The following is a 27,281-nucleotide window of genomic DNA, read 5'->3' as shown; positions in this document are numbered from 1 at the left end:
TTATTTAATTAATTATTTTTATTTATTTATTTTCTAAGGATTTTGGATACAATTAAAACAAGAAAATACACAGCTTAATACACAGCTATGTTTAATTTATGTCATCATGAGGTGGAGGCTTTAATTCATAAAATCTCTTATGTTTTGCCTCTTCTGTACCTACTTTTTATCTACTGTCTTCTTTTTTGTCACATGTTATGCAAGTAATATAATAAATAAATAAATAAATAAAACTGGTAATACTTGACACAGTTCTTTTATTATAAACAGGTGTATTTGCCTACGACTTGAGTTAGGGTTTATTAAAAGGAGCCTTGATTTTTTTTATATATATGTATTATATCAAGGCTTCTTTTAATAGCCCATGACTCGAGAGAAAAAAAAAAAAAAAAAAAAAAAATCTATATATATTGCGAAATTGTAGACGGTCCCTAACTCCAAGTTCCTGCTGTTTCACCTTATAAAACATACAGCATTTGCTCCATCTGCTGGCCATGTTGAGTAATTACACTTTCTCTCATTTCCTTCTTTTTGTAGACATTTATTTTACTGGTTCCACATTTGCCAGTCTCTACAATGTAAGCCTATTTTTTAATGTAGCCTATTTGATTTTATCTTGCTCTTAGTTAAAGCAATGAAAGTTCCACAGTGTGACATTAAACAGCTCTGCCGTACGTTTATTCAATTACAGGTGGATTTAGAGCTCAAAAATACCCAGAAAATCAAACATTCTGACTCTGAGCGGGTTTGCCAAGCCTTTGACAGACCCTGTACCACAAAAGTTACACAATGCACCTTTAAATCCATATGTAAGCCTGACAATGACCAATTTTAAAGAGATTTTAATTTACTAAACATAGGCTGGAGCCAGGGGTGGATAGAGTAAGTTAGAAGTTAGCTGCTATATGTGCTGCAAAATGTAATTACAATTTAGTGTATATAGAAATATTTGTACAAGATTATGAGAGTAAGAGGTAAAAACAAAAACAAAAAAAAGAAAAACTTAAAGTGTAACTGTCAGGACATAATATTAGATTTATAATTTGGAGTTAATGTAATTCAAAAGACAAAACATAAATTAATGCACAATAGCTGGAATTTTCAAAGGATAGAGACACAAAAACTAGACAAACTAAATCATATATGAAGGAGCATTTTAAGAAGTCTTAAGACACATTTTTATTCTCTGGCTTTTAATGCCACGTGAGTTGTGTGGTCCTCTGTGTCTATTTTATTTTATTTCCCTTAATTAAATTTAATTAAATGTATTAATTATTTTTTATTGTATTGTTTGTATTTTATTTTATTGTTTTTATTTTATTTTTTCTGTTTTATTTTGTTTTACTTTGTTTTATTTTTATTTTATAGTTTTTATTTTATTTATTGTTTTGATGTTTTTTTTACTTACCTTTTTACTGCTTTTATGTATTTATTTTATTATTTTTGTTCATTTACTTTTTTTTAAATTTTATTGTTTTTATTTTAGTTTATTATTTTTTTTTTATTTTATTTATTGTTTTGATCTATTTTTATGTATTTATTTTATTATTTTTGTTTATTGATTTTATTATTATTTTATTTATTGATTCTATTAGTTTCCTCACGGTTGTAACATAATTCTGCTGATTTTTTTTTTTTAAGTAAAATATTTTATATTGCTATGTGAAGCACTTTGGAAACTGTCTTGTTTATAAAATGTGCTATACAAATAAAGTTGGACTGGATTGGATTAAAGAAACACAAATGTTCAAATCAGTTCATATTGTCAACATGAAGCTTTTGCCACTTCTGGGAAAAGGAACCAAAATTTTACTTCAATAAAAATGAAAAAAGTACAACCCACCTCTGGCTGGAACATATAAAGAACAATGAGACCAAGTTAATGCAAGCAAAAACTACATTTACTCAATAGTTTCAAATAACACAAAGACAAATATGTGAGAAAATAAATTTATTACGCAAATAATCATCATATACACATCAGCTCTTGGTTCTATCGTTGCAGATTTTGAAAAGCATGTCTTACACAGTGTTCTGATCTCGACTAGGTATCTCTCTATTATTTATAAGTTACCTTTTACATCCAAGTTACATTTAAACATTTATAATTTACAGGTTTATAAGTAAAGCAACGGACTAACGCAGCCTAGAATCAAAACCAACCACTACTATAAAAAGTAGGTTATTTCCTTGTACAGCTTAAAGGTTGTATAGAGGATTTTTTAAGGGAAGCGAAATACAGCGATAGTCCTTTTTCAAATGTTGCGCATGCGTGACACCACCTTCCTCAGTAGAAACATCTCCTCCCGCCTCTTTACTCTAGAAATCACATTTGTTTACATCCAGTGCATGTTCAGAATTACTGTTGAAGTGACCTGCCTAGAAATATTTTAGCGACCGACGCGTCAGTTTTTAGACCCTTCGGACTTTCTTTTGCGGCGAACTGGTCTTGGATTCTCGTCCGCCATCGCAACAAACTTTGTGCGAATTGCAAGGAAGCAACAGTTTGAAAAAGCCTCAAAGAACCGCTGCATAAACCACATAATCCCCGAGCGCCGACGAGTCAGTTACACTAAAAATGTAGGGAGTTTGACTGACAACCTAACAGCCAATAGAAAAAGAGGGAGCCTCGTTTTCTATTGGCTGATGTTTATCTGGCCTCACTACGTCCACAACTGATAGATTTTCATTCTTTCTTTTTTTTTCGGTCATCATAATTAAAAGCTGCTGCGTCTCTGTAATGGTATTTTAAACTTTCAATGACAATTTTAAACTAAAAAAAAAAATCCTCCATACAACCTTTAATACAAGATTTGTTAAAGGTGCATTGCGTAACTTTTCTGGTGGACGTTCTGCCAAATGCTTCTCTCTATGAAGATGTTATTGTCTAAAATGTTTCGCAGTGTGGCGTTAAACCTTTCTGTCGTCACGGAGACCAAATTAAACCGAGTTACAGGTCAGATCTGTGGAGAGGCGACCCACTCACAGTCAGAATGCTTGGTTTTTTTTAGTTATTTTTGAGCTATGAAACCATCTGTAATTGAATAAAACTGAATAAATGTAAAGTAGAGCTGTTTAATGTCACACTGTGGAACATTCTATGCAAAGCAGTGACATCTCCATAGAAACAGGCGACCGAAAAGTTACACAGACTACCTTTAAACGCATAATTAAATAAGCGTTTCAAATTCACAGGAAATCAGGTTATTCTTGTAAAGATTATAAAACAAAACAATAAGCTACAAACACGAAAATAACCCGGAAATGTCCTCTATAAGATTCATTACTTTGGCTACTGCAGCTCTGCAATTCAGAATACAGCCAATAAATCACACCAACAAGGGAATTACAACTATGCCGTATTGAAAAAAAATGTTTACTTAGGGTAGTACAGGATAAACTGACTATAGGGTGAAAAAAACCCTGTTACGTAGCAATATAGGTCAGTTTTGAGACGATATTGAAATGTTAAACGTTAAAAAATTGTATTGAAAAAGTATTGATACTCAAAAATATGACAAATTTTAACATTTCAGGTTTTAATCTACAGTATATCAGAACAATTACAAGATGACATAATATTATTTTTGTATCATAACCACAAAAATGACTAAAAAGTTCGATTTTAATCATAAAGCAAATTTTCTTTTTTGTCGCCTTGAGGTTTGAACCCAAAACCTTCTGGCTATAACATTAGTGAGTCACGCTTAACTTAACTTAATATTTAAATTGATCATTTTGAGTGAAAAGAAACTTTTAATATCAAATAAGAAAAATAAAAACGTGTTTGTAAATATATAGGGCAACTTTTAAAAATCACCGCATCAAAACTGGGACTAAACCTGGACTAGACCAGGACTAGAGCAGGACCAAACCAAGTCTACATTTGGACCAAAAAAGGAGAAGTATGAACGCACCCGAAGACAAAAAATAAAATGTTCCAGTGGTCATCTTTAAAATACATATGACAGGTCGGACTCATTTTACTTCCCGGTTGGACACGGGAAACACAAGCGACTTAAGTAGTTTGATTTTAACTGTTACCTAGCAACTGTAATGTCACCAAGGGCCAAAATAAATAACTAAAATAAATAAATTACTCAATAGTTATGATTATACTAACAAAATAATAAATTACAACACATCTACTTTGTGAAATGAATGTTGAAACTATCATTTTTTTGTCAGTTTTCTTTTCTTTTTGCAGCAAAACCAGCTGTTTAATGCCGTACTGTGGAACATTCCAGGCAGCGCAATGACGTATCCATAGAAACAAGCAGCTGACAAACCCCCAACCGCGAAGTTACACATTGCAGCTTTAACAAAATAAAACTGCTGTATTAGTCTAATCATAACTATTGTATAATTTAGACAAGCTTTGGCTCTTGTTGACATTATGGTTGCTAGGTAACAGTGAGCTCCAACCAGGAAGTAAAACTTATAAACATCGCCTTAATTAAATAATTAGAGTTTTTAGTGTTTTAATGGAATCCTGAGTAGTCTAACCTGTCACATGAACTTTTTAATTTAAACTGAATCCTCTTTATTTCCCCAGCCTCTTGGCCACGTCCTTATAGGCCAGCTCGATCTCGGCGTCGGCGGGACACGTGTTGGTGAACTCGTCCCTGCTGCCGGCGTTGCTAAGGTAACGCAGCACTCCTCTGAACTCGGACGGGATGCTGTAGTTTCTGTATTTCTTCGCCACAACCTAAAAAAAAAAAAAAAAAAGTAAGATGATAAGAAAATAATATGTTATTATAGTAAAGAAAACAGTGTTGTGTCTTCAGAGTGATATATCACTGCAAACACCACAAGAGCTGCAATAAAACAGGACTAAACCAAGACTAAACCAGGACTAAGTCAGGATTAAATCAGGTCTACAGCACCTGGCACATACTAGCCCCTGCAGACGGGAACACCCTATAAGAACAGCACTAAAGAAGGGCTAAACAAGAACTAAACCAGGTCTGAACCAGGACTAAACAAGGACTAAACTCATTTAGGAATCTAAATCTGACAGATAATGACTACTGCAAACCAAGAACACCCGACAAGAGCTACAGTAGTACTAAACCAGGACCAAACCAGGTCTAAATCTGGTCTAAACTAGGACTAAATCAGGATTAAATCACGTCTACAGTCCACTGCAGACCGGGAACACCCTATAAGAACTGTTAAAACCAGGTCTAAACCAGCTCTAAAGATGGATTAAAACAGGACTAAAACAAAACTAAACTATGTCCAATTTAGGAACCTAATTTAGGAATATAAAGATGATAATGATTATCTAATCAACAATGATTATTACAAATAGAGGGAACATCCAGAAGAGCTGCACTAAACCAGGACTAAACCAGGACTAAACCAGGACTAAACCAGGACTAAACCAGGATTAAAACAGGATTAAAACAGGACTAAACCAGTGCTAAAACAGGACTAAAACAGGATTAAAACAGGACTAAAATAGGACTAAACTAGGTCTAATTTAGGAACCTAATTTAGGAGTCTAAAGCTGATAGATAATGATTATTGCAACCCAGGAACACCCTACAAGAGCTACAGTAGCACTAAACCAGGATCAAACCAGGTCTAAATCAGGTCTAATGCAAGTCTAACCAAGACTATCAGTGGTCTAAAGCATCTATCCTCCATTTTCGTCCGCTTAGGGGCCGGTCGCGGGGCAGCAGCCTACAGATAGACTTCCTTCACCCCAGACACGTTCCAGCTCACCCGACCAGGCCAGAAGAGACATTCCCTCCACGTGTCCAAAGCCCAGAACACCTCCCGCCCCACATCCGAAACAGATGCCCGAAAACTGGCTCCTCTCGACAGGACTAAAACTAATAGGACCGCGACTAACTACCATAGGAGCTACACTACTTAGATACAGATAAAACAAAAGCTGCCCTAAACCAAAACTAAACAGGACTAAAACTAGGACACAACTAGAGCCAACTTTAATCTAAAATCTCTAACTTTACAAATAAATTCAAATCCGTACCCATTTTTGCTGTTTCTAAGACTGTGTTATTGCCAAAATCCATTGTAGTGTTGTGCCTAATCATGAATATACAAAAATATTCTTGTTTAACCTTGAGCACATGTAGTTTTGGGAGGAGGTTGCAGTCTGCCAGCGTGAGGTCGTCTCCATCCAGGAACTTTCGGTTGGATTCGTGTCCGTCCTCGTCGGGCAGAGGGCTGATCAGATACTCGTCCAGTTTCGACAGAGCTTTGTTCAGACTCTTCTCCAAACCTGCACAGAAAAAAAATATATAATAAAGGCATTTCAGTCAGACGTGTTACAGGCAGCACCAAGAACAGCTGTTATTACTCTTTCTGCTAAGATTATTACTACAACTGCACTACACCTATAATTTTTTAAAATATTTTACCTTTGTGTTTATCGGGCCGAGTATTTTTCACATACGCTGAGAATTTTGCAAAGATGTCGATCCCGGCCGTGTTGGATTCACGGTTTCTTGCTGCCAGTCTTGGATATCTGAGGAAAACATAAGCAATTAACAATATACTCTAATAACGCAGTTCCTCGTTTAATATTTATGAAGTATTTGAGGAGTACTTTGGTGGAGCCAGCATGGTCTCCAGAAACTCCTCGATCTTGTTGACATCGGTGAGGACTTCTTCATTGAACGTGAGGAACGGAGGGTGAGTCCCGGGGGCCAGGTTATGGAGATCTGCTGGTTTTCTATTGACAAGATAATAGAATAGATTAAAAAAAAAAAAAAAAAAGATAAAAATGATTATTACTTATTGTTTGTGGTATGATAGTACACATATTTATTTTCTTTATTTATAAGGGAAGAGAAGTTTGAGAGGGGGTCCGAAATACATTAACAAAAACAGCATTTACAGAAAAGAAAGAAAAAAACAAAACAAAAGGCAAACACAACACAAAGACAACATTCGCACAACACCCAGACAGCAGTCTATGGAGTAAGAAAGTTTTCAGAAATATTCGTGAATAATATTCATAGAATCCGTGAAAAGAAATCCATGCATATTTGGCTGTAGTTGCGCATAAAATAAATATTTGTAAACTCTGGAATGAGCCCAGTCGTACATAAAATATACTGTGTGTATTTTATCCATCAGAATACGAATTGAAAAGTTACAACGTCAAGAAGTACAATCACGGAATGAAATTTTACAATTACACTTTCATCAGTACGAATATTGAATTCACAGACAGGACTTTACTGTCAAAAATACGTCATCACTTCACAGACATTATTTATCGAGCAGTAGAAACATCGATCAAGATCAAGACTGCGCATGATTAAGTTTGTAGCAGAGGGTAAAAACGGAGTAATGCCACAACAAGGAGCTACAACAGTGACCAACAAATGGGTTCATTCAAATTTACACTATTCACACTATACAGTACAGGATCCTAAGATATACATGTCTCAGATTTTATCATGCCTACACCTATATTTGTAAAATAATGAGAAAAAGCAACTCTGTGTACAACAGAAAGTACATAGAAGAAAAATGTATCTGTATGAAAAACAGGAGCAGGATGTTTGTAAGTATCTAAAGACTGATGCCTTAAAATGGTGGAGCGATGTAATTGAGTGGATTGAGGAGGGCAAGTTGTTCCATTCAATTGGGGCTTTAAAGTTAAAGGCTCTTTGCTCTTTCTTTTTTTATTGTAGGAGCATTAAAAAAACAGTTGTTCAGTATACACAATGCGCTTTACAGTGCATTATTCATTCTATTAAGCTACTGCAATAGTCACAGCTGCCCTGAGCGAGACTGCCAGTCCTCTCTTCTCTCTTCTACGTTCTGTTCAAATCCAGAAGGTTCTCGAACTGGACAACAGAGCATGAAAAATCTCCGTCCAAACTTGAGACGATCCAAACACAGCTGCAAATTTTTTTATCATTCAGAACAAAATATATAACTACTTTTACTTTAAAGAAGTAATAGTTTAGTAGCCTGATTCATCAACTGGTTTCACTTCGTGGAAACCGTCTGACCTCACAGAATCAGGATTCGTTTGCTCGACGATAGGTGGGTACTTCTTTTCTTTTAATCAATTGCTGCTCTTTGGTCATGACATATGTAATGCGGGGCTAACTGGTATATTAAGCTTTTCCCAAATCCCATAGGAAGAAGGGCAATAATGTCTTTCCCTTGATAAAATTCACCAAACATTCTCTTTGATCCAGCTTTAAATCCTCGATCTTGGGAATCTTTGCCAATACAGAATATATGGCTCTTCACTGATTGGCTGGTGCCCAAACTCACACTTCCTGGGTTTTTGTGAACCGTCACCGTGTATTCTGATTCCTGACCTAGATGCTGGAGAGAAATGAAATTGAGAAAAGACACTAGGTGGCTAATAGTTTAGTGCCCTGATTGTTGATTCTGCAAAAATCTACACTGAGGACTGCCTCTGTTTTGTTTGTTTTTTTTCCTTTCATTCCCGACATTGTTTTTATGAGAACGGAGATGCGTCTCATTGGTTAATCCACCTGTCAATCACTCTCTCTGAAATCAGGGAGACAGGATCGAGATCGAAACAGTTTGGGAAAGGTAAAAATTTGTTCTGTTTATGTTCGTATCTAGACTTGTTCAAAATAGTATCTAGTTTTATCATCATTTAGTTACATTTATGATCATTTAGTGTCTTTATTTCAACTTCTGACTAGTCTGTAACTCCTTTTTTGTTAGTATCCAGTTTTATTATCACTTAGTATCTTAATCTCGACCTTTAACAGTTCTAGTCTGTGACCCACTAAACCCCAACGTCTCTTGTGTCTTGTGACCTGTTTTATTCCGCTAATAGCCCCGACCGGGTTAAATCACAGCATCATTTGACCTCAACACTGCTTCCTCCCCGCAGGTAACACAAGCCCCTAAGTGCTCCGGCCTCTCCTGTGTGTCCAGTGTAACTCTATGAGCGCTCTGTCACCTTTTCAGATCCACTGTGGTGACGTTGAACACGACCCCTTTAAGCCACAGGATCATGAAGAGACGCTGTGAGAACGGACAGTTTCCAATGCTCTCTCCATCGCTCCCTGCCTGCACAAACAAAAACAATAATAACAAACATGAGATTCATTTTTTAGTAGAAAAGGTTGACATCATCATCATCAAAAATCGTACTCCTTTTCTGACTGAATAGTGAAGTCAGAAGATCCATGAATATTACATGATACATTTACACGAGTCAATCAAAATCAAGGATACAAACTAGATTAATTTTCCCCAGATCTTGTAGAATTTGTCCCTTTTGGTTCTTAGAGTATATGCCATTTTTTCCATTTTAAATATTTCTAAACTTATACCGAACCAGTCCTCAAGTGTTGGAGAAGTTGGATTTAGTCATTTCTTAGTTATTGATTTCTTGCTGGCTGCTAAAATTGCCCGTAATAGTTTAATATCCCCTCTTCGGTCCAAGATTGTGATACTGTTTAGAGCTTTATGTATTTCATGTCGTAATGCTGGGCAATCCCAAAATACACGGAAATGGTTCTGCTCCATAGATCCACATTTCTTCCAACATTCAGCATTTAAATTTTCATATTTACTTTGTCAGGGGGGTCCTAAAGAATCTTATAATATTGAGGTAATTTTTTAAAGGTGCATTGTGTAAGTTTTTGGGAAGAGGGTCCACCACTTGCTTTTCTCCATGGTGATGTAATTGCTTTGCTCAGTTTCATTTCTCTCCAGCGACTAGGTCAGGAATCAAAATACACTAGACGGTTCGCAAAAACCCTGAAAGCTGTAGACCGCGAAGAGCTGTGAAGCCATGACGTCAAACTCAAGCACCTGTCTGGGTCCCTTTTGTGGTGCAGCACGACAGTAAACAAAGCGTCGAGATGGATGTAGACGAAGACAGACGTTCTGTGTTGGCGACGATTCCCGAGATCGAGGATTTAAAGCTGAAACAAAGAGAATGTTTGGTGAATTTTATCAAGGGGAAAGACGTTATTGTCCTTCTTTCTACAGGATTTGGTGCATTACATACTTCACCACCAAATGGCAGCGACTGGTTAAATAAAAAAATTACCCGCCTACAGTCGAGCGAACGAATCCTAATGCTGCGAGACTCTTTCTACGAAGTGAAACTGGCTAATGAATCAGGCTACTACATTCATACAATACTCCCCACAACTTTACAAGAACTCACCCTTATGTAACAGATAACCCTACGCCCTGTCAATCATCATATCATCTTTGCACAGTTTTCCTTACGACCTCTTGTAAATTGCTTAGAGATATTTTTATGACTTTTTCTACATTTTATCATATTTTGACTTGTAAACAATGCCAATTTCATATCATTTCACATCGATCTCATTCAAATGTCTAGTGTAATCTTCATAAGAAATGTTTGACACTTTTTGCAGATGTTCTCTCAGTTTCCACACACACACTGCAGTAGGAAAAGTAATAGTAGTTGTACAAGTTGTAGAAATAGTAGTAGTACCAGATGAGGTTGTAGTGAGAAAAATCTGTGGTTGTAATTAGAGACAGACTGATATCTGTGTGTGTAGAAACTGATAGCACTTCTTGTACTTTCCACTAGTACTGCGTAAACTCCAAACTATTCTTTACCACCTTGTAAACAATAAAAAAAAGACTTTTACTTATTAAAAAGGTAAAAGAAAATGTGTTTGCCTTTAAGTTATAGCTAAATTGCTTATGATACTTAAGACTTTCCGTTACATACATAAGTACACACAGAGATACTTTCCCTTACTATATGGAAAATAGTTATTTTAATCAGATTTTGAATTTGTCCATTACGTAAATACAACGTCAACAGCTCCAGGGTTATTTAGAGTGCATGTGTAGGCTTGCAATAAAATAGCAACAAAAAAAATATTACCAGGTTAAAAAACAAATGGTAGATATGTTATGTCCATAGAAATCAAAGCAAAAAGAAAAAAAAAAAGATTACTGTACTACAACCACTAATTTTAACATCCATACTACTTACGCTACTATAACTTTTACCACCAAAACTACTACTATTACCACCTCTAGCTTTAATGGAAAAGGAGAACTGGACAAAAATGTATTTGGTCTAATATGTTTCGCAGCTCATCTAAGCTGCTTCTTCAGTTCTGGTCAAAATGGTGTAACAAAATAACAAAAACTGTAAACAAGTCGATGTGTTAGTTTCAGAGTAGTTTCACTGTAGTTAGCTCCTCCCTGCAGACAGATATAAGGCAGTGTCCACCAGCGTCTGACCAGAACTAAAGAAACAGCTTGGATGAGCAGAGAAACGTCTTCAACCAAATAAACTTTTTTTGAATTTCTAACCCTAACCCTCTGTGCCATGGATTCTACGTAGCCTTATTCATCAGCCGGTGTCACTTCGTAGAAACCGTCTGACTTCGCAGCATTAGAATTTGTTCACTCAGTGGTAGGTGGGGACTTTTTTTAATTTAACCAATCGCTGCTATTTGGTCATGACGTTAATGGAGCTAACTGGTATATTAAGCTTTTCCCAAATCCCGTCAGAAGAAGTGCAATAACATCTTTTCCCTTCATAAAATTCACCAAACATTCTCTTGGTTCCGGCTTTAAATCTTTGATCTCGGGAGTCGTTGCCAACACAGAATGTATATCTCTGCGCTGATTGGCTGGTGCCCGGACTTGCACTTCTGGGGTTCTTGCAAACTGTCTAGTGTATTCCGATTCTTGACCTAGTCACTGGAGAGAAATTAAATGAAATGTTACTTTTTCACCACTACTATCTCTTTCTATCACTATTACTATTGCAACGACTAGAATTTCTTACTACTAATACTTCCTCTACTACTAGAAATGCATTATATATGTAGAAACTAATCTCACATCAGAAAATGTAGTACTTTACCACTTTGTAAACAATTAAAATTTACTTACTGACTGAAGTTACAACTAAATTTCCTACTATATTGAAGATAGTTTTATCAGATTTAGAATTTTAAATGCAGCTGAATGTTTCACTTTCAAGTTTTTAACCCTGAAAAAACATGTTTAAAGGGGAACTGCGCTACATCCCAACTCAACTCTATGGTTGCAGGTAAGATCTGTGGAGAGGCGACCCTGTTCACCAAAAGAATGCATGTTTTTAAAGTGGTATTAAGCTGCAAAAACACTCGTAACTGACCAATTTAATGGATTAGTTTAATACCAAATGGTGGGTCCCACACTAGAAAAGTTGCACAGAATTTTACATTTTATACATTTCTTTTTACACCTGTTTCAAAATTGTAAAATGACTTCTACTTTTACTGCTCCTAGTTCTAAAACACTAATACAACTCATTGAAAAGTCATATTAGTTGCATTAAAATTTCTATAATGCAACAAATCCTACTACTTCAACTGCTAGTACTACAAAGAAAATACTTTTTAATATGATAATAACATTATGTATGTAGAATCGCATTGTTTGTGTGCGTACAAAGTTGCAACAGGAGACTGTAACGAGAGCCTGGGTCCGACATGAATAATCCACAACACTTCCATTAGCTGCTTCACTGCACATTCTGATATTTACTTTGGGCTTTGCATCAAAATGTCAGTGCACGAAATTACAAAACTTACGGTAACGGCAAAACCTGCATAACTATTTCCATACAAAGTTTATGATTCATATTTAAGGTCATAAAAGCGGTTTTATTGTAATTTTTTGTGCAAATTTGATCCAGTTGTGTTACGAGTTATGGCAGCAAAGAGGTATTTTAAATTATAAACTATCAATATTGATGCATTGATCGTAATTTATTGATAAGGGGAGAGAAAAGGAGAGATTGAGAGCACACGTGGGTGTCAGGTTAACACATGGAAAATCGGCAACAACAACAAGGCATGTGTCTTAAAGGGCCCAGCAACCAAAACAAAGACAAAACAGGTTAAGATTGAGTTTGTAATCGAGAAAATCCTGCGTAATTTCAAAGATAAAAATGTAAATGTGTGTAATTATAAATTTAGGAATTGTTCAAGATCCCACCTTCACAAAAAGTTCAATTTCAGGGTCTTTGTCGCCAGTATCCGTCATTGTTTAAAAATCAAAATCCTCGAGTGGAATTAAAAGGAAGTCCGAGCCAGGTCTAGTTAAGTTGGATCCATAGTAGCGGAGGGAAAGTCCTGGTTTAGTTCTGGTTTAGTCCCAGGGCTCGGAGAGAGAGTGTCAGTGTGAAGTGTGACCTGGGTGCAGCTTGTACCGGAGCGGGGCGTGACTGTCCAAAAATAAACCCCAAGAAGAGAGAGAGAGAAGGAGGGAGGGAGAGAAGGGGGGAGGAATAGAGAGAGAGTAAGAAAAGGGAGAGGCAGAAGGAGAGAGGGATGGACAAGAGAGAGGGAGAGGGACAGGGAGAGGAGATAGAGAGTGGACAGAGAGAGAAGTGAGAGAGGGGGAGAATGAGCAGAGAGAGGGGGAAAGAGAGAGAGAGAGAGAAGGGGGATGAGGAGAGAGGGGGGAGAGAGAGAGGAAAAGAAGGGGGGAGGGGGAGGGATGGACAAGAGAGAGGGAGAGAGACAGGAGAGAGGAGATAGAGAGTGGATAGAGAGAAAAGAGAGAAGGAGGGAGAGAGGAAGGGGGGCGGGGGGGAGAGAGAGGAGGAAGAGAGAGAGAAGAGGGGAGGAGGAGAAAGAGGAGAGCAAAAGAGAGAGAGAGGGAGAAGAGAGGAAGAGGAGAGGAGGAAGAGGGGGAGAGAGGGGTAGAGAGAGAGGAAAAGAAGGGGAGAGGGGGGAGAGAGAGGGATAGGAGAACGAGAGAGAGAGAAGGGAGAGAGACAGGAGAGAGGAGATAGAGAGTGGATAGAGATAGAAGTGAGAGAGGGAGGAGAGAGAGAAAGAGGGGGAAAGGGAGAGGGGGAGAATGAGGAGAGAGGGGGAGAGAGAGAGAGAGAGAGAGAGAAGGGGATGAGGAGAGCGGGGAAAAGAGAGGGGGGAGATGGAGAATGAGGAGGGGGGAGAGGAGAAGAGAGGAAGAGGAGAGGAGGAAGAAGGGAGAGAGGGGTAGAGAGAGAGGAAAAGAAGGGGAGAGGGGGGAGGAGGGAGGGATAGGAGAGAGACAGCGAGAGAGAGAGAGAGAGAGAGAGAGAGAGAGAGAGAGAGAAGGGGGATGAGGAGAGTGGGGAAAAAGAGAGAGGGAGAGGGGGAAAGAGAGAAGGGGAGAATGAGGAGAGAGGAGAGAGAGAGAGAGAGAAGGGAGAGAGAGAAAGAGGAGAGAGGGGGAGAGGAGGGGGAAGAGAGAGGAAAAGAAGGGGTGGGGGGAGAGAGGGATGGACAGGAGAGAGGAGATAGAGAGTGGATAGAAAGAGAAGAGAGAGAGAAGAGGAGGGAGTGAGGAAAGCAAGAGGGAGAAGAGAGGGGGAGAGAGCGAAGGAGAGGTGAGGTGGAGAGAGAGGAGAGAGAGGTGGAGAGGAGAAGGAGAGTGGACAGGAAGAGGAAGAGAGGGAGAGAGAGGGCGAGAAGAGAGAAGGGGAGAGAGGGGGAAGATGCAATAGAGAAGCAAGAGGTAGAAGAGAAAGGGCGAGACAGGACAGAGGGAGTAGGGTAAAGAGAGGAGGGTAAGAGAGGAGAGAAGGAGCTGAGAAAGAGAGAGGAAAAGAGAGGGAGGTGAAGAAGCGCCTCAGACGATAGAAGCAGATGACGTTGAATCATCTGGAGTCAGTGGAGCGAACAGCGTCATGCAGAGTTTGAGTCTTGGTGATGAGTGTGAGTAAAAGAGGAAATATTAGAACGACAGTCAGAGCTGAGCGGGTTTATAATGTCACTGCTTATGATCAAGTGTCACGTACCAAAATATTTCAATTAACTAAGTAATGGGAGACTAATTAATGGTGTAAAGCAAAAATCAGGAAGAAGATTAACATATTTACTGCACTAATAGAGATCCACAACAAACAAATAAATGATAATAATAATGCATTAGTTTTATATAAAGCTTTTCCAGACACTCAAAACCAGAGGTGAAGACTTGCAAATCGTGAGTCAGACTTGAGTCACTATTTTTAGGACTTGAGACTTGACTTGATAAAATGGACTAAATAAGACTTGGGACTCGACTTGGACTTGAAGGTCAATGACTTGGGACTTGACTCGGACTTGAGAAGACGTGAGAAGCACTTTTAAATCTGAATTCGTTCTATTCTGACTGTAATGATTCACTCTAAGATATTGTCAAGACATTTAAAAAAGGAAACATTAACATTTCCACAACTCTTAAATACTCTATTAATACTCATTGAAATATACTATGATTTTTTAAGAACAATTTATCTTAAAATCCATATAAATTGCAAAAATCTAAACTATATTTGGTACTTTTTTGGTTTAAAGACTTGAAATGAATTGAAACTCAAAGCAGACGACTTGGACTTGACTGGGACTTATGGGCAGGTGACTTGAGACTCGACTTGAACTTGTTTGTATTTGACTTGGGACTCGACTCGGACTTGTCTGTATTTGACTTGGGACTCGACTCGAACTTGTCTGTATTTGACTTGGGACTCGACTCGGACTTGTCTGTATTTGACTTGGGACTCGACTCGGACTTGTCTGTATTTGACTTGGGACTCGACTCGGACTTGTCTGTATTTGACTTGGGACTCGACTCAGACTTGTCTGTATTTGATTTGAGACTCGACTTGGACTTGTCTGTATTTGACTTGGGACACGACTCGGACTTGTCTGTATTTGACTTGGGACTCGACTCGGACTTGTCTGTATTTGACTTGGGACTCGACTTGGACTTGTCTGTATTTGACTTGGGACTCGACTTGGACTTGTCTGTATTTGACATGAGACTCGACTTGGACTTGTCTGTATTTGACTTGGGACTCGACTCAGACTTGTCTGTATTTGACTTGGGACTCGACTCGGACTTGTCTGTATTTGACTTGGGACTCGACTCAGACTTGTCTGTATTTGACTTGGGACTCGACTCGGACTTGTCTGTATTTGACTTGAGACTCGACTTGGACTTGTCTGTATTTGAGTTGGGACTCGACTCGGACTTGTCTGTATTTGACTTGGGAGTCGACTCGGACTTGTCTGTATTTGACTTGGGACTTGACTCGGACTTGCCTGTATTTGACTTGGGACTCGACTTGGACTTGTCTGTATTTGACATGAGACTCGACTCAGACTTGTCTGTATTTGACTTGGGACTCGACTCGGACTTGTCTGTATTTGACTTGAGACTTGACTCAGACTTGTCTGTATTTGACTTGAGACTCGACTTGGGACTTGACTCGGACTTGTCTGTATTTGACTTGGGACTCGACTCGGACTTCAGGTCAAAGACTAGAAACAGATTTAGTTTTGACCTCAGCTCAAAACTCAATTTGTTGCATTATTCATTCACTCCAGACCCAGTGGTGTAAGATAATATTGTAGCCACAGCTGCCCTGGGACAGACTGACAGAAGAGAGGCTGCCAATCTGATCCATCAGCCCCTCACTCAAACACAACAACAGTTTTCTGAGATTTGACGACATCAGTTTTTGATGAGGAGGTTTGGCCAAAATAAACAAAATTAAAAATAAACAAAAATAACATGCACACTTAATATAATTTGGAGTCTTAACCAAGATTTGTTGTATGAAGTCATTAAAACGCAACAAATTTAACAGTAATTATAATTTAGCAACTGGTTATCCCATAGTTACATTCATATATTTTTGTGTAAGGAGTAATTTTCAACTGGATCAGCTTTTTAAATTAGAATTTTAGAACATTTTGGAACTAGAAAAGCATTATTATATCACAGAATATATAAAACTAAGACATGAAACATAATACAGTTCCTTGACTTTTATATTGGTCTATTCAGAACTAATTATAACCAATAACTTTCTTCACGTATTATAAAGACATCACAAATAAAATGGTTGGAGAAGTGAAGAATGATGCAACAATTCCTATCATAAGCTGTATCCTTTTTACGCCCACATGAAATCACTAACAATCTCGAATCAAAGAGTGAAATTTATGACTTTACTTTATAACTCATGGACCTTGGATTCTGTCATGCATCAGTATAATGGACGGTGTGTGACTGTTTCTACTATAATTACTATATCAGCTCATCGTTCAATGTATGAAAGCTCAAACAAGATTTATCACGTGTACTTTTTCTTTGCAGTGGTTTAATGTCGTACTGTACAACATTCCATGCATTCCAGAAAGGTTACACACTGCATCTTTAAATAACTCAACTATAAAACGACAGTATTCTTCACAACTTGTCCACAAGAATTTGAGAAGTTGAGTTAAATTAAATATATATATTAAAAAAAATCATTCATTGCGTAAATAACACTGCAAAAGTATGAGTAAAGTATGGGCGCTCCCTTAGAGACAGGGTGAGGAGCTCAGTGAACCGGGAGGAGCTCGGAGTAGAGTTGCTGCTCCTACAGGTCGAGAGGAGCCAGTTGAGGTGTAAAAGTCCTGGTTTAGTCCTGGTTTAGTCCTGGTTTAGCCCTGGTTTAGCCCTGGTTTAGTCCTGGTTTAGTCCTGGTTTAGCCCTGGTTTAGTCCTGGTTTAGTCCTGGTTTAGTCCTAATTTAATCCTGGTTTAGTCTTGGTTTGGCCCTGGTTTAGTCCTGGTTTAGTCCTTGTTTAGTCCTTGTTTAGCCCTGGTTTAGTCCTGGTTTAGTCCTGGTTTAGCCCTGGTTTAGTCCTTGTTTAGTCCTGGTTTAGTCCTGGTTTAGTCCTGGTTTAGTCCTGGTTTAGTCCTGGTTTAGCCCTGGTTTAGTCCTGGTTTAGTCCTGGTTTAGTCCTGGTTTAGCCCTGGTTTAGTCCTGGTTTAGCCCTGGTTTAGTCCTGGTTTAGTCCTAATTTAATCCTGGTTTAGTCTTGGTTTGGCCCTGGTTTAGTCCTTGTTTAGTTCTTGTTTAGCCCTGGTTTAGCCCTGGTTTAGTCCTCGTTTAGCCCTGGTTTAGTCCTTGTTTAGCCCTGGTTTAGTCCTCATTTAGCCCTGGTTTAGTCCTGGTTTAGTACTGGTATAGTCTTGGTTTAGCCATAGTTTAGTCCTGGTTTTGTCCCGGTTTAGACCTTTGTCAGACTTGGTTTAATCCTGGTTTGTTTGATTCTTGTTAGACCTGGTTAAAGCAACATGTTTGATCTTTTTTCTTTTTTAAGTTTAGTTCTTTTAACGTGTGTTTCTGTTTTATTTTTATGAACGTCTCCCTCGGGAAGTGTCCGGGGTGAAGGAAGTCTGAGAGTCCCTGCTTAGACTACTGCCCCCGAGACCCGGCCCCGGATAAGCGGAAGAAAATGGATGGATGGAGTAAAGTTGTGTAACATTGTGTAACTTTTGAGGCAAATAAGACTGAAATAAATGTTTCTTTTTTCATTCTGCTTGTGTACTTTTTCTTTACACAACTGGAAAATGTTATGATAAGATTTAAGTCGTAAAAGGTTAAATTAAAGGTGCACTGCGTAACTTTTCAGGTTGGGAGATACTGTAGCCTTGTCAGTAATGTTCCACAATATGGTATTAAACTTATAATTATTACATTATTTATATTAAATTGTGGGTGTTTTTATTCCTCAGTACTTTTTTTTTTTTTTGCATATATATTTATTGCTTTTTAGTTTAAACAAATACAGATACAGATACAGCCATTTCAAAATGTAAATACCCTATTCATGATAGCTGAGATCTCAAGTCCAGTATATATCAAAAATGGTTCCCAAGTCTTCTTAAAGACATTGTCCTTATGATGAAGCCGACACGTCAGGTAATCAAGAGAAACAAAACCAAGAACCGTCCTCTGCCACTGAGTTTTAGTGGGGGTCTTGTCACATATCCAATTCACTAGTCGACTTTTTCTGGCACAAAATGTCAGCATCCCATACAATTTTCTATTATATTTATCTTTTACAACGGGGTCAATTACACCAAGCAACAGAAATAGAGGATCGTTGGTTAAATTTACAGACAGAATCTTTTCTATTTCTTGTCCAATCATGTCCCAGAATTGTTGCACTTTTGGACAGGACCAAAAACAGTGTGTAAGGGTACCAATCTCATTTTTGCACTTCAAACACAATGGCGAGGAGCTAGGTTTTAATTTATTATATCGATCAGGAGAAATGTGAGCTCTGTGGAGAATCATAAGCTGAGTTGCTTTAACCCTATTACAAACACACAGAGTTTTTGCATTGTTCCAGACATTTTCCCACTTGTCATCAGTAATCGTACAACCAAGTTCGCTCTCCCAGAGCCCTTTCAGGTGAGAGTCCACAGTAGATTACCCCTTAAGGATATTGTAAAATATTTTAATGGAAGCAGTTGACTTTGTAAGGAAGATCTGTCTTTCCATGTCCGATATTTCTCCAAAGATTGGATGTGCAGTATCTTTCCTAACAAAATCCCTCACCTGTAGATATTGGTAAAAGTCTTTCCTTGGAATATCATATCTCTCAGTCAATTGGTTAAATGACATTAGGTTACGCCCCTCTAAGAAATTGTGCAATTTGGATAGGCCTTTCTGTGCCCAAATCTGAAATCTACTGTCAATTATTCCAGGTAAAAACTCAGGATTATTACAGATAGGGGTATTCCTCAGTACTTTTTAAAAACATGCGTTCTTACCGTGAGTTTGGTCACCTCTTCACAGATCTCACCTGTAAATTGTCACGGTGGAGTCTCCTGCTTGTTTCTATGGAGACTGACAAGCAACTGGCGAGGCCTCAGTCAGAAAAGTTACACAGTGCAGCTTTAGTAACTTCTACAACTCATTACACATGCTAAATTTTGTATGATTTTTTAACAATATTACAGATTTAGAAACGTTTTTGTGGCTTAAATCTGCTCTTTTTTTTTGTTTTTTTGTGTCAGTGGCATAAATCACTTATCGTTTATCGTCTATATTTACTTCAGCGATATATCGAGTTTCAGCGTTTGTTATTGTGACAGGCTGTGAGTATGTGCACTGTAATAAACACATGGAAGTCAGTCACAAGGACACGCAAAAGGAGCTGCCTCATCTCTGACCAGCGAGATGTCTATTTATATTTAGAGAGGAACTAAGCCCCCTCCCCGTCACGTGAGACCCGCCCCCGTGTGAAGCCCGGACTGAAATAGACCAGGGGACCTCAAACTGTGGTGCAAGTACAGCTAATGATGCAAAGGATTTAACCAAGGTCTTCTGTGTTCTAATTTAGTCCTGGTTTAGTCTTAGTTTTGAGTAATTCAGGTTTTGTTAAGTCTAGGTGTGGTTCTGGTTTAGACCTAGTTGAGACTTTTGTCAGACTTGGTTTAGTAATGGTTTAATCTTGGTTTAGTCCTGGTTTAGTCCTGGTTTAGTCCTGGCTGAGTCCCGGTCTAGACATTGTCAGACTTAGTTTCGCCCTGATTTAGTCCTGATTTAGTCTTGGTTTAGACCTTTGTCAGACTTGGTTTAGTCCGGGTTTAGTCCTAATTTAGACCTGGTTTAGTCCTGATTCAGTTCTGGTTTAGTCCAGGGCTAGACATTGTCAGACTTGGTTTAGCCCTGGTTTAGTCCTGGTCTAGCCCTGGTCTAGCCCTGGTTTAGTCCTGATTTAGTTTGGTTTAGACCTTTGTTAGACTTTGGTTAGTTTAGTCCTAATTTAGACCTGGTTTAGTCCTGATTCAGTTCTGGTTTAGTCCAGGGCTAGACACTGTCAGACTTGGTTTAGCCCTGGTTTAGTCCTGGTCTAGCCCTGGTTTAGTCCTGATTTAGACCTTTGTCAGACTTGGTTTTGAATAATTCAGGTTTTGTCAAGTCTAGGTGTGGTTCTGGTTTAGTCCTAGTTGAGACTTTTGTCAGACTTGGTTTAGTCCTGGTTTAGCCCTGGTTTAGCCATGGTTTAGTCCTGGCTTAGCACTTCTTTAGTCCTAGATTAGTCCTAGTTTAGCCACGGTTTACCTCTGGTTTAGTCCTGGTTTAGTCCTGATTTAGTCCTGGTTTAGCCCTGGTTTAGTCCTGATTTAGTCCTGATTTAGCCCTGGTTTAGTCCTGGTTTAGTCATGGTTTAGTCCTGATTTAGTCCTGATTTAGTCCTGATTTAGCCCTGGTTTAGTCCTGGTTTAGTCCTGATTTAGCCCTGGTTTAGTCCTGGTTTAGCCCTGGTTTAGTCCTGGTTTAGTCCTGGTTTATTCGATTCATATTAGACCTGGTTAAAGCAACATGTTTTATCTTTTATCCTCATCTTTTAAGTTTAGTTCTTTTAATGATGTTTCTGATTTATTTTTATGAAAAGAAATGATTTAGAACAATAATACTGATAGTTTATGGCGGTACAAACTAAACATTATTTTACAGACAGCGGGAGGTTTGCGAGTTTAGTTCAGTGGAGAATCTGCCCCAGGTTTACGGCTGTGAAGTCTTATCTCCAACAGGCAGGGCCCTTGTGTGATAGTCCGGTCAACATGGAAAGTTATCAGAACTTAATGAGTAATTAAAAGACTATTAATAGAAACAAATAAAATAAAATGACTTTGTATTTAATTTACAACACTACATAAAAGGCAACAAACAGCCATCACAGAGAGCCATCAAACCCATTATTTGTTCAATTTAAAGTGTTGAAAATGTATGATACTGTCGACTGAAGTCTCCTCAAAGTCATGTACAAAGCAAAGTGCCATGTTTTACCTGTAAATATTCAAAGACCCAGATTCAGAACCAAAGTTATGGGGCGAAGCGTCACTGTGAAAGGAGTTAACTTATGGAATTTTATACAATGATGGCGTTAAAAAAATACATAAAATCCAGTGCAATGAGCATGTATGAAAAAGAAAACGACGGTAAGTTGTTGTGCGTTAAAGTGATGATCTCTGTTTGCAATTGATTAATAATTGCGACTGAAATGAAATGCACTGATATGAAATGTTTTAAAGTAACTCTCAGTGTTCATCTATTGTCTGGAAAAGAGAAAACTAGGCAGATAATATGAGATGATTTTTTTCTGCTCCTTTTCATTCATTTTTTGTATGTTTAATGTTGTGCCACTGTTGATGTCTTTTTATATTTTATGAATGAAAATAAACTTGGAACAAAGTTAACAGAAATCTTTTACATTTAGTTCAGCAGATATTTAGTCTGATCCATCAGCCGGTTTCACTTCGTGGAAACCGTCTGACCTCGCAGCATTAGGATTCATTTGCTCGACTGTAGGCAGGTACTTTTTTTTATTAAACCAATCGCTGCTATTTGGTCGTGACGTATATAATGCGCCAAATCCCGTAGGAAGAAGGGCAATAATGTCTTTCCCGTTGATAAAATTCACCAAACATTCTCTTTATTCTGGCTTTAAATCCTTGATCTCAGGAATCTTTGCCAACACAGAATGTTTGTCTTCGTCTACATCCATCTCGACCTCCTTGTTTACTGTTGTGCTGTACCACAAAAGAGACCCAGACAGGCGCTTGAGTTTGACGTCATGGCTTCACAGCTCTTCGGTACAACTTCCAGGATTCTTGAAAACCACCTAGTGTATTCTGATTCCTGACCTGGGCGCTGGAGAGAAATGAAATTGAGTGGAGGCACAACTGTAGGCTGTGGCTAGAAGAATATTGGCAACTCCAGGGTAGAATTCATCAAAATGATTCTAGTAAAGGCGTGTGGACTTTTAAAACACACTGGAGCACTTCCTGTATTACCACATGACATCACAAGGTGGGACAGAGTGTTTTTGCTTGAGAAAAGAACTCAATCTAAATATGCAGGATGTGTAGTTTATGTGTAAATGAAACAAACACAAGTCCAGGTCTGTTTGTGATGAGGAAACATTATAACATAGAAGAGAAAGTGGCTTGAAGCAGTGTGTGGTTCAGATCTTACCTTAGTGTACAGTGTGACCTGGGGCTGGTCGGGGTCTAGCTCCTTCGTGGTCTCTTCTTCGTTCTCTGAGGCCGATGAAGAGGAAGAGGAGGAGGATGACGATCTGCGGGAGTTCGCCCTATTATCCACCTCGTCAATCTCCTTGTGCTCCCAGGCCAGGTCCATGGTGACGGCTTGGCTCTCCAGCTCCTCCTCCTCCTCCTTCGTCCACTCCTCTATCCCATGGTCCTTCACTTCTTCTTCTTCTTCTCGCTCTTCTTCTCCTTTCTCAGACTTGGAAGACGACTTGGATGAAGAAGATGAAGAAGAAGAAGATGAAGAAGAAGAGGAGGCACTGTCCCGTCTCTGATCTAAAGAAAACGGTAAATTCAGTTATTTTTTACTTACTTGATGTTTTTTTTGTTTTTTTTTTTACAGGTGCGTTATGTCACTTTTCTCCGTGGAGATGTTACTACTTTGTCTGGAATGTTTCACACTATGGCATTAAATCTTCCTGACCAAACCAGACCAAGTTACAGGTCAGATCTGTGGAGAGGCGACCCCGCTCACAGTCAGAACGCCTGTTTTTAAGGGTATTTTTGAGCAATAAAACCATCTGTAACTGAATAAATTTAAGTTGGTACTGTTTAATGTCACACTGCGGAACATTCCAGAGCACTGACATATCCATGGAAACAAGCAGATGGCGGACCGTCCTCCAGAAAAGTTACACAATGCATCTTTATTAAATGACTCGACTGTAAAATGAATGAATGAAATGAATTCAACAATTACATATATCCAAAAAAAATCATTGAGTAAACAAAATTGGACCAAAAAAAAAATGAAATTGAGTAAAATATGTCAAATAAGTGCATTAAAGCCACAGGATGTAACTTTTTGGCCAAATAAGACTCAAATAAAAGCATGTTTATTTTCATTCTGGTTGTGTTTATTGCACTGAAAAACTGAAAAATTACATCTTAAAGTCATTTAAAGTCTTTGGGGTTGAACAAGGACACCACTTCCTGAAGCTCAATTCCCTTTTGAACTTTGTGCCAGTTTTTGTTTCATGTGGATAGGCAAGGTAATTACAGAGATATATTAACCATAAACAAGGTCAACAAATCTGCAATCTGACAGTTTAAAGGTCCTATATATAACACTAAATGCACTCTTGTGAGCTTTATGCCAGGCTCAAATGTGGTTACCTCATCGGAAACACACCTGGAGTAGTGTTTTTGTTTCATTCACACACGTTTGACACTCAAGTTATTCTCTCCGACTCTCAAAATGCTCTGTTCCACCTTGTGATGTCATGCAGTTATAGTAGTTTTCAAGTTAAAAGCTGCATTTTACTTTTAGTTCAACAGAAATATGCATTTCCAGGGTTGAAATTATCCAAATGATTCCAGTGAAGGTGCATGGCGTTTAAAAACACCACACGATATGACAAGGTGAAATGTTCTGTTCCACTTTGTGATGTCATGAAGCTGTAGTTTTCACGTTAATAGCTGCATTTTACTTTTAGTTCAATAGAAATATGCAATTCGAGGGCTGAAATTATCCAAATAATTCTCGTGAAGGTGCGTGGAGTTTAAAAACACCACCTGATATGACAAGGTGGAATGTTCTGTTCCACCTTGTGATGTCATGAAGTTGTAGTTTTCAAGTTAACAGCCACTTTTTACTTTTAGTTCAACAGAAATAGGCAATTCGAGGGCTGAAATCGTCCAAATAATTCTAGTGACGGTGCATGGAGTTTAAAAATACTACATGATATGACAAGGTGGAATGCTCTGTTCCACCTTGTGATGTCATGAAGCTGTAGTTTTCACATTAATAGCTGCATTTTACTTTTAGTTCAACAGAAATGGGCAATTCCAGCTCTGAAATTATTGAAATTATTCTAATGAAGTTGTGCGAAGTTTAAAAACAGCGCAGAGAAGCACTTCCTGTATCATCACATGAAATCACAAGGTGGAACAGGGAGAAGAACTCAGCCTAAATATGCAGGATTTGTGTCATTAAACATGCATGAATGAAACAAAACACAACTCCAGGTGTGTTTTTGATGAGGAAACGTTATAACACAGATCAGAAAATAACGTAAAATGGACCCTTTAATGGCAAATTCAACCATAAAATTTGAAACTACAGAGATTCAGTAAAATAAATAAAGAGTTTAATAGGGTTTTTGCCACAGACCTGTTGGTGGCTCGGGCGGGGGCGATGACGGGGGCTCCGGTATATCAATACGACGTCCTGTATTCTCATAATGTACTTCCATATCACTCGGTTCCTCGTAGACGACTTCAGAGGTGTCAGAAGTGACCTCTTCGTAAATCGCCCCGTCGGGGTTCTCGTACGTGTTGTCAGCCATGTTGGGAAGGTCAAACCGGAGAAGGTAGAGGTGCAGACAGTGAGGAGTGGCAGTGCCAAAGCGGAGTGATGGTAGTGCCCGCTGTGCCTACCTTATCAAAGAGGACTCCAGAAGGACTTTGAACAGGGATCGACCAAAGATACAAGGGGGTTCTTAAAGGAGAATGCAGGGTAAAAGTACATGGGCAGATAGTGCAGGGCAAGAGCACGTTCAGGTTTTTGTGAATTCATTAATAAAAGAAAATTTATTTGACCATTGTGGAAAATTCATAACAGTAATAACATAAGGAGCTTGTGTTGTTAGTAGTAGTAGTTGTAGTACTAGTATTAGTAGTGATAGTCATAGTAGTAGTAGTAGTAGTAGTGGTGGTGGTAGCGGTAGTAGTAATTATAGTAGTAGTAGTAGAAGCAATTGTAGTTGTAGTAGTAGTAGTAGTAGTAGTAGTAATAATAGTAGTAGTAGTTGCAGTAGTAGTAGTAGTAGTAGTAGTAGCAGCAGCAGCAGCAGCAGTTGTAGTAGTAGTAAAGGTAACAATAACAGTACTAGTAGTAGTAGTAGTGGTAGTAGTAGTAGTAGTAGTACTAGTACTAGTAGTAGTAGCTATAGTAGTAGCAGTAGTAGTTACAGTAGTAGTAGTAGTAGTTGCAGCTGCAGTAGTAATGATAGTAGTAGTAGTAGTAGTAGTCGTAGTAGCAGTAGTAGTAGTAGTGACAGTAGTAGTAGTAGCAGTAGTAGTAATAGTAGTAGAAGCGGTAGTAGTAATAGTAGTAGTAGTAGTAGCAGTTGCAGTAGTAGTAAAGGTAACAATAACAGTACTAGTAGTAGTAGTGGTAATAGTAGTAGTACAAGTTCTAGTAGTAGTATCAGTAGTAGTACTAGTTACAGTAGTAGTAGTAGTAGTTACAGTAGTAGTAGTAGTTGTTACAGTAGTAGTAGTAGTAGTTACATTAGTAGTAGTAGTAGTACTAGTAGTAGAAGTAGTAGTAGTAATAGTAGTAGTAGTTACAGTAGTAGTAGTACTAGTAGTAGTAATAGTAGTAGTAGTAGTAGCAGTTGCAGATTTTGGTTATTGTATAATGAATTAAAAGTTTCTTGTCTTAAAATAATAATTGAATTTGTTTGGATAATTCCAGGAGTGAAAAAGCTCCAGCAAACCGACCTACAAAATCAAATATCATATAAGAATTACATTTCCTGTTTCCAAGACTCCAAAAACTAACACAATTAGATTAAACTCTGAATCTTCCCCGACTCCTCACAGCAGAGTGGATCATAACACATAAGATTTAATGGCCGTATCTGATTAACCTTGTATTGAATGTAGAAGCTGTAAAAGAGGAGTGGCTCTCATAAAAGTCAGAGAGTGAACAAGGCTGAGATTTAGAGATAACAAGACTGAAGCAACTATAAAACTTCATCTGAAAAGTAAACTAATAGTAGGTGTAGTGTATCAAGGACATTTACTATCATTTTGAAAATAAATACACAGCAAAATTTCAATAATACTTCAAGGAAATCGCAAAATATTGAGTAAGATCCTGCATAGAAGAAACCATATTGACTATAAATGTTGTCTTACTGCCCTCTAGAGGTGAAAACTGGAATTGCGAAAACTGAAACCGCTCTAATATCATCAAATACAACATTGGATTAAGGATTTAAAATACGTTTACTTTTCATTTCGTGCTAGAAAAGTAATAAAAAATACATAAAGGCTTGGGATTTTTAAAAATTACTGCAGAATTGCGAGAAACTTGTATACGGATAGTTCAATAAGAATAATTGCTGCTACGTACTGAGACATATTAAAATTGCATTAACGCATAAATATTAAATGCTATTGGGATTTTCTTCGCCTGGAATGTTCCACAGTATGAAAATGAACTTGTTTATCTCCATGGAGACAAACGGGAGATGCTACCAAGCAGTTACAGGTCATATCTGCGGAGAGTTCGACCCTGCTTACAGTAAGAATGTTTGTTATTAGAAGTATTTTTGAGCTATATAAAACTTGTAATTAAATAAATGCACTTTAGATATGTTTAATGCCATACTGCGGAACTTTCCAGGCAAAGTTACAGCATCTCCATTGTGGCAGACCGCGCACAAGGAAAGTTACATAGTGCAC

The 27,281-nt window shown here is 38.1% G+C and overlaps 1 protein-coding gene across 2 annotated transcripts; it reads right to left on the bottom strand.

Annotated features, from left to right (window-relative positions):
• Positions 1–1,934: 1,934 nt before the first annotated feature.
• clic5a (chloride intracellular channel 5a) lies at positions 1,935–22,902 on the bottom strand. 2 transcript variants are annotated; one of them, XM_055163454.1, is made up of 6 exons: positions 22,792–22,902; positions 8,939–9,048; positions 6,581–6,706; positions 6,393–6,499; positions 6,093–6,253; positions 1,935–4,708 (listed from the first exon to the last, which is right to left on the bottom strand). In XM_055163454.1, the coding sequence occupies exons 2-6, from the start codon at positions 8,992–8,994 to the stop codon at positions 4,544–4,546; spliced, it is 615 nt and encodes a 204-aa protein (XP_055019429.1). In that variant the 5' UTR covers positions 8,995–9,048; positions 22,792–22,902; the 3' UTR covers positions 1,935–4,543. The 2 variants fall into 2 exon arrangements, with proteins under 2 accessions (XP_055019429.1, XP_020772818.1); XM_020917159.2 differs by lacking the exon at positions 22,792–22,902 and adding an exon at positions 12,979–13,404.
• Between the last annotated feature and the right edge of the window lie 4,379 nt (positions 22,903–27,281).

Source organism: Boleophthalmus pectinirostris, unplaced genomic scaffold (genome assembly GCF_026225935.1).
Source record: "Boleophthalmus pectinirostris isolate CB_2022bp ecotype Guang Dong unplaced genomic scaffold, ASM2622593v1 HiC_scaffold_11, whole genome shotgun sequence".
Lineage (NCBI taxonomy): Eukaryota > Metazoa > Chordata > Actinopteri > Gobiiformes > Gobiidae > Boleophthalmus > Boleophthalmus pectinirostris.
Note: the sequence above shows the minus strand (reverse complement) of the source record. Positions and strands in the feature narration are given on the sequence as shown.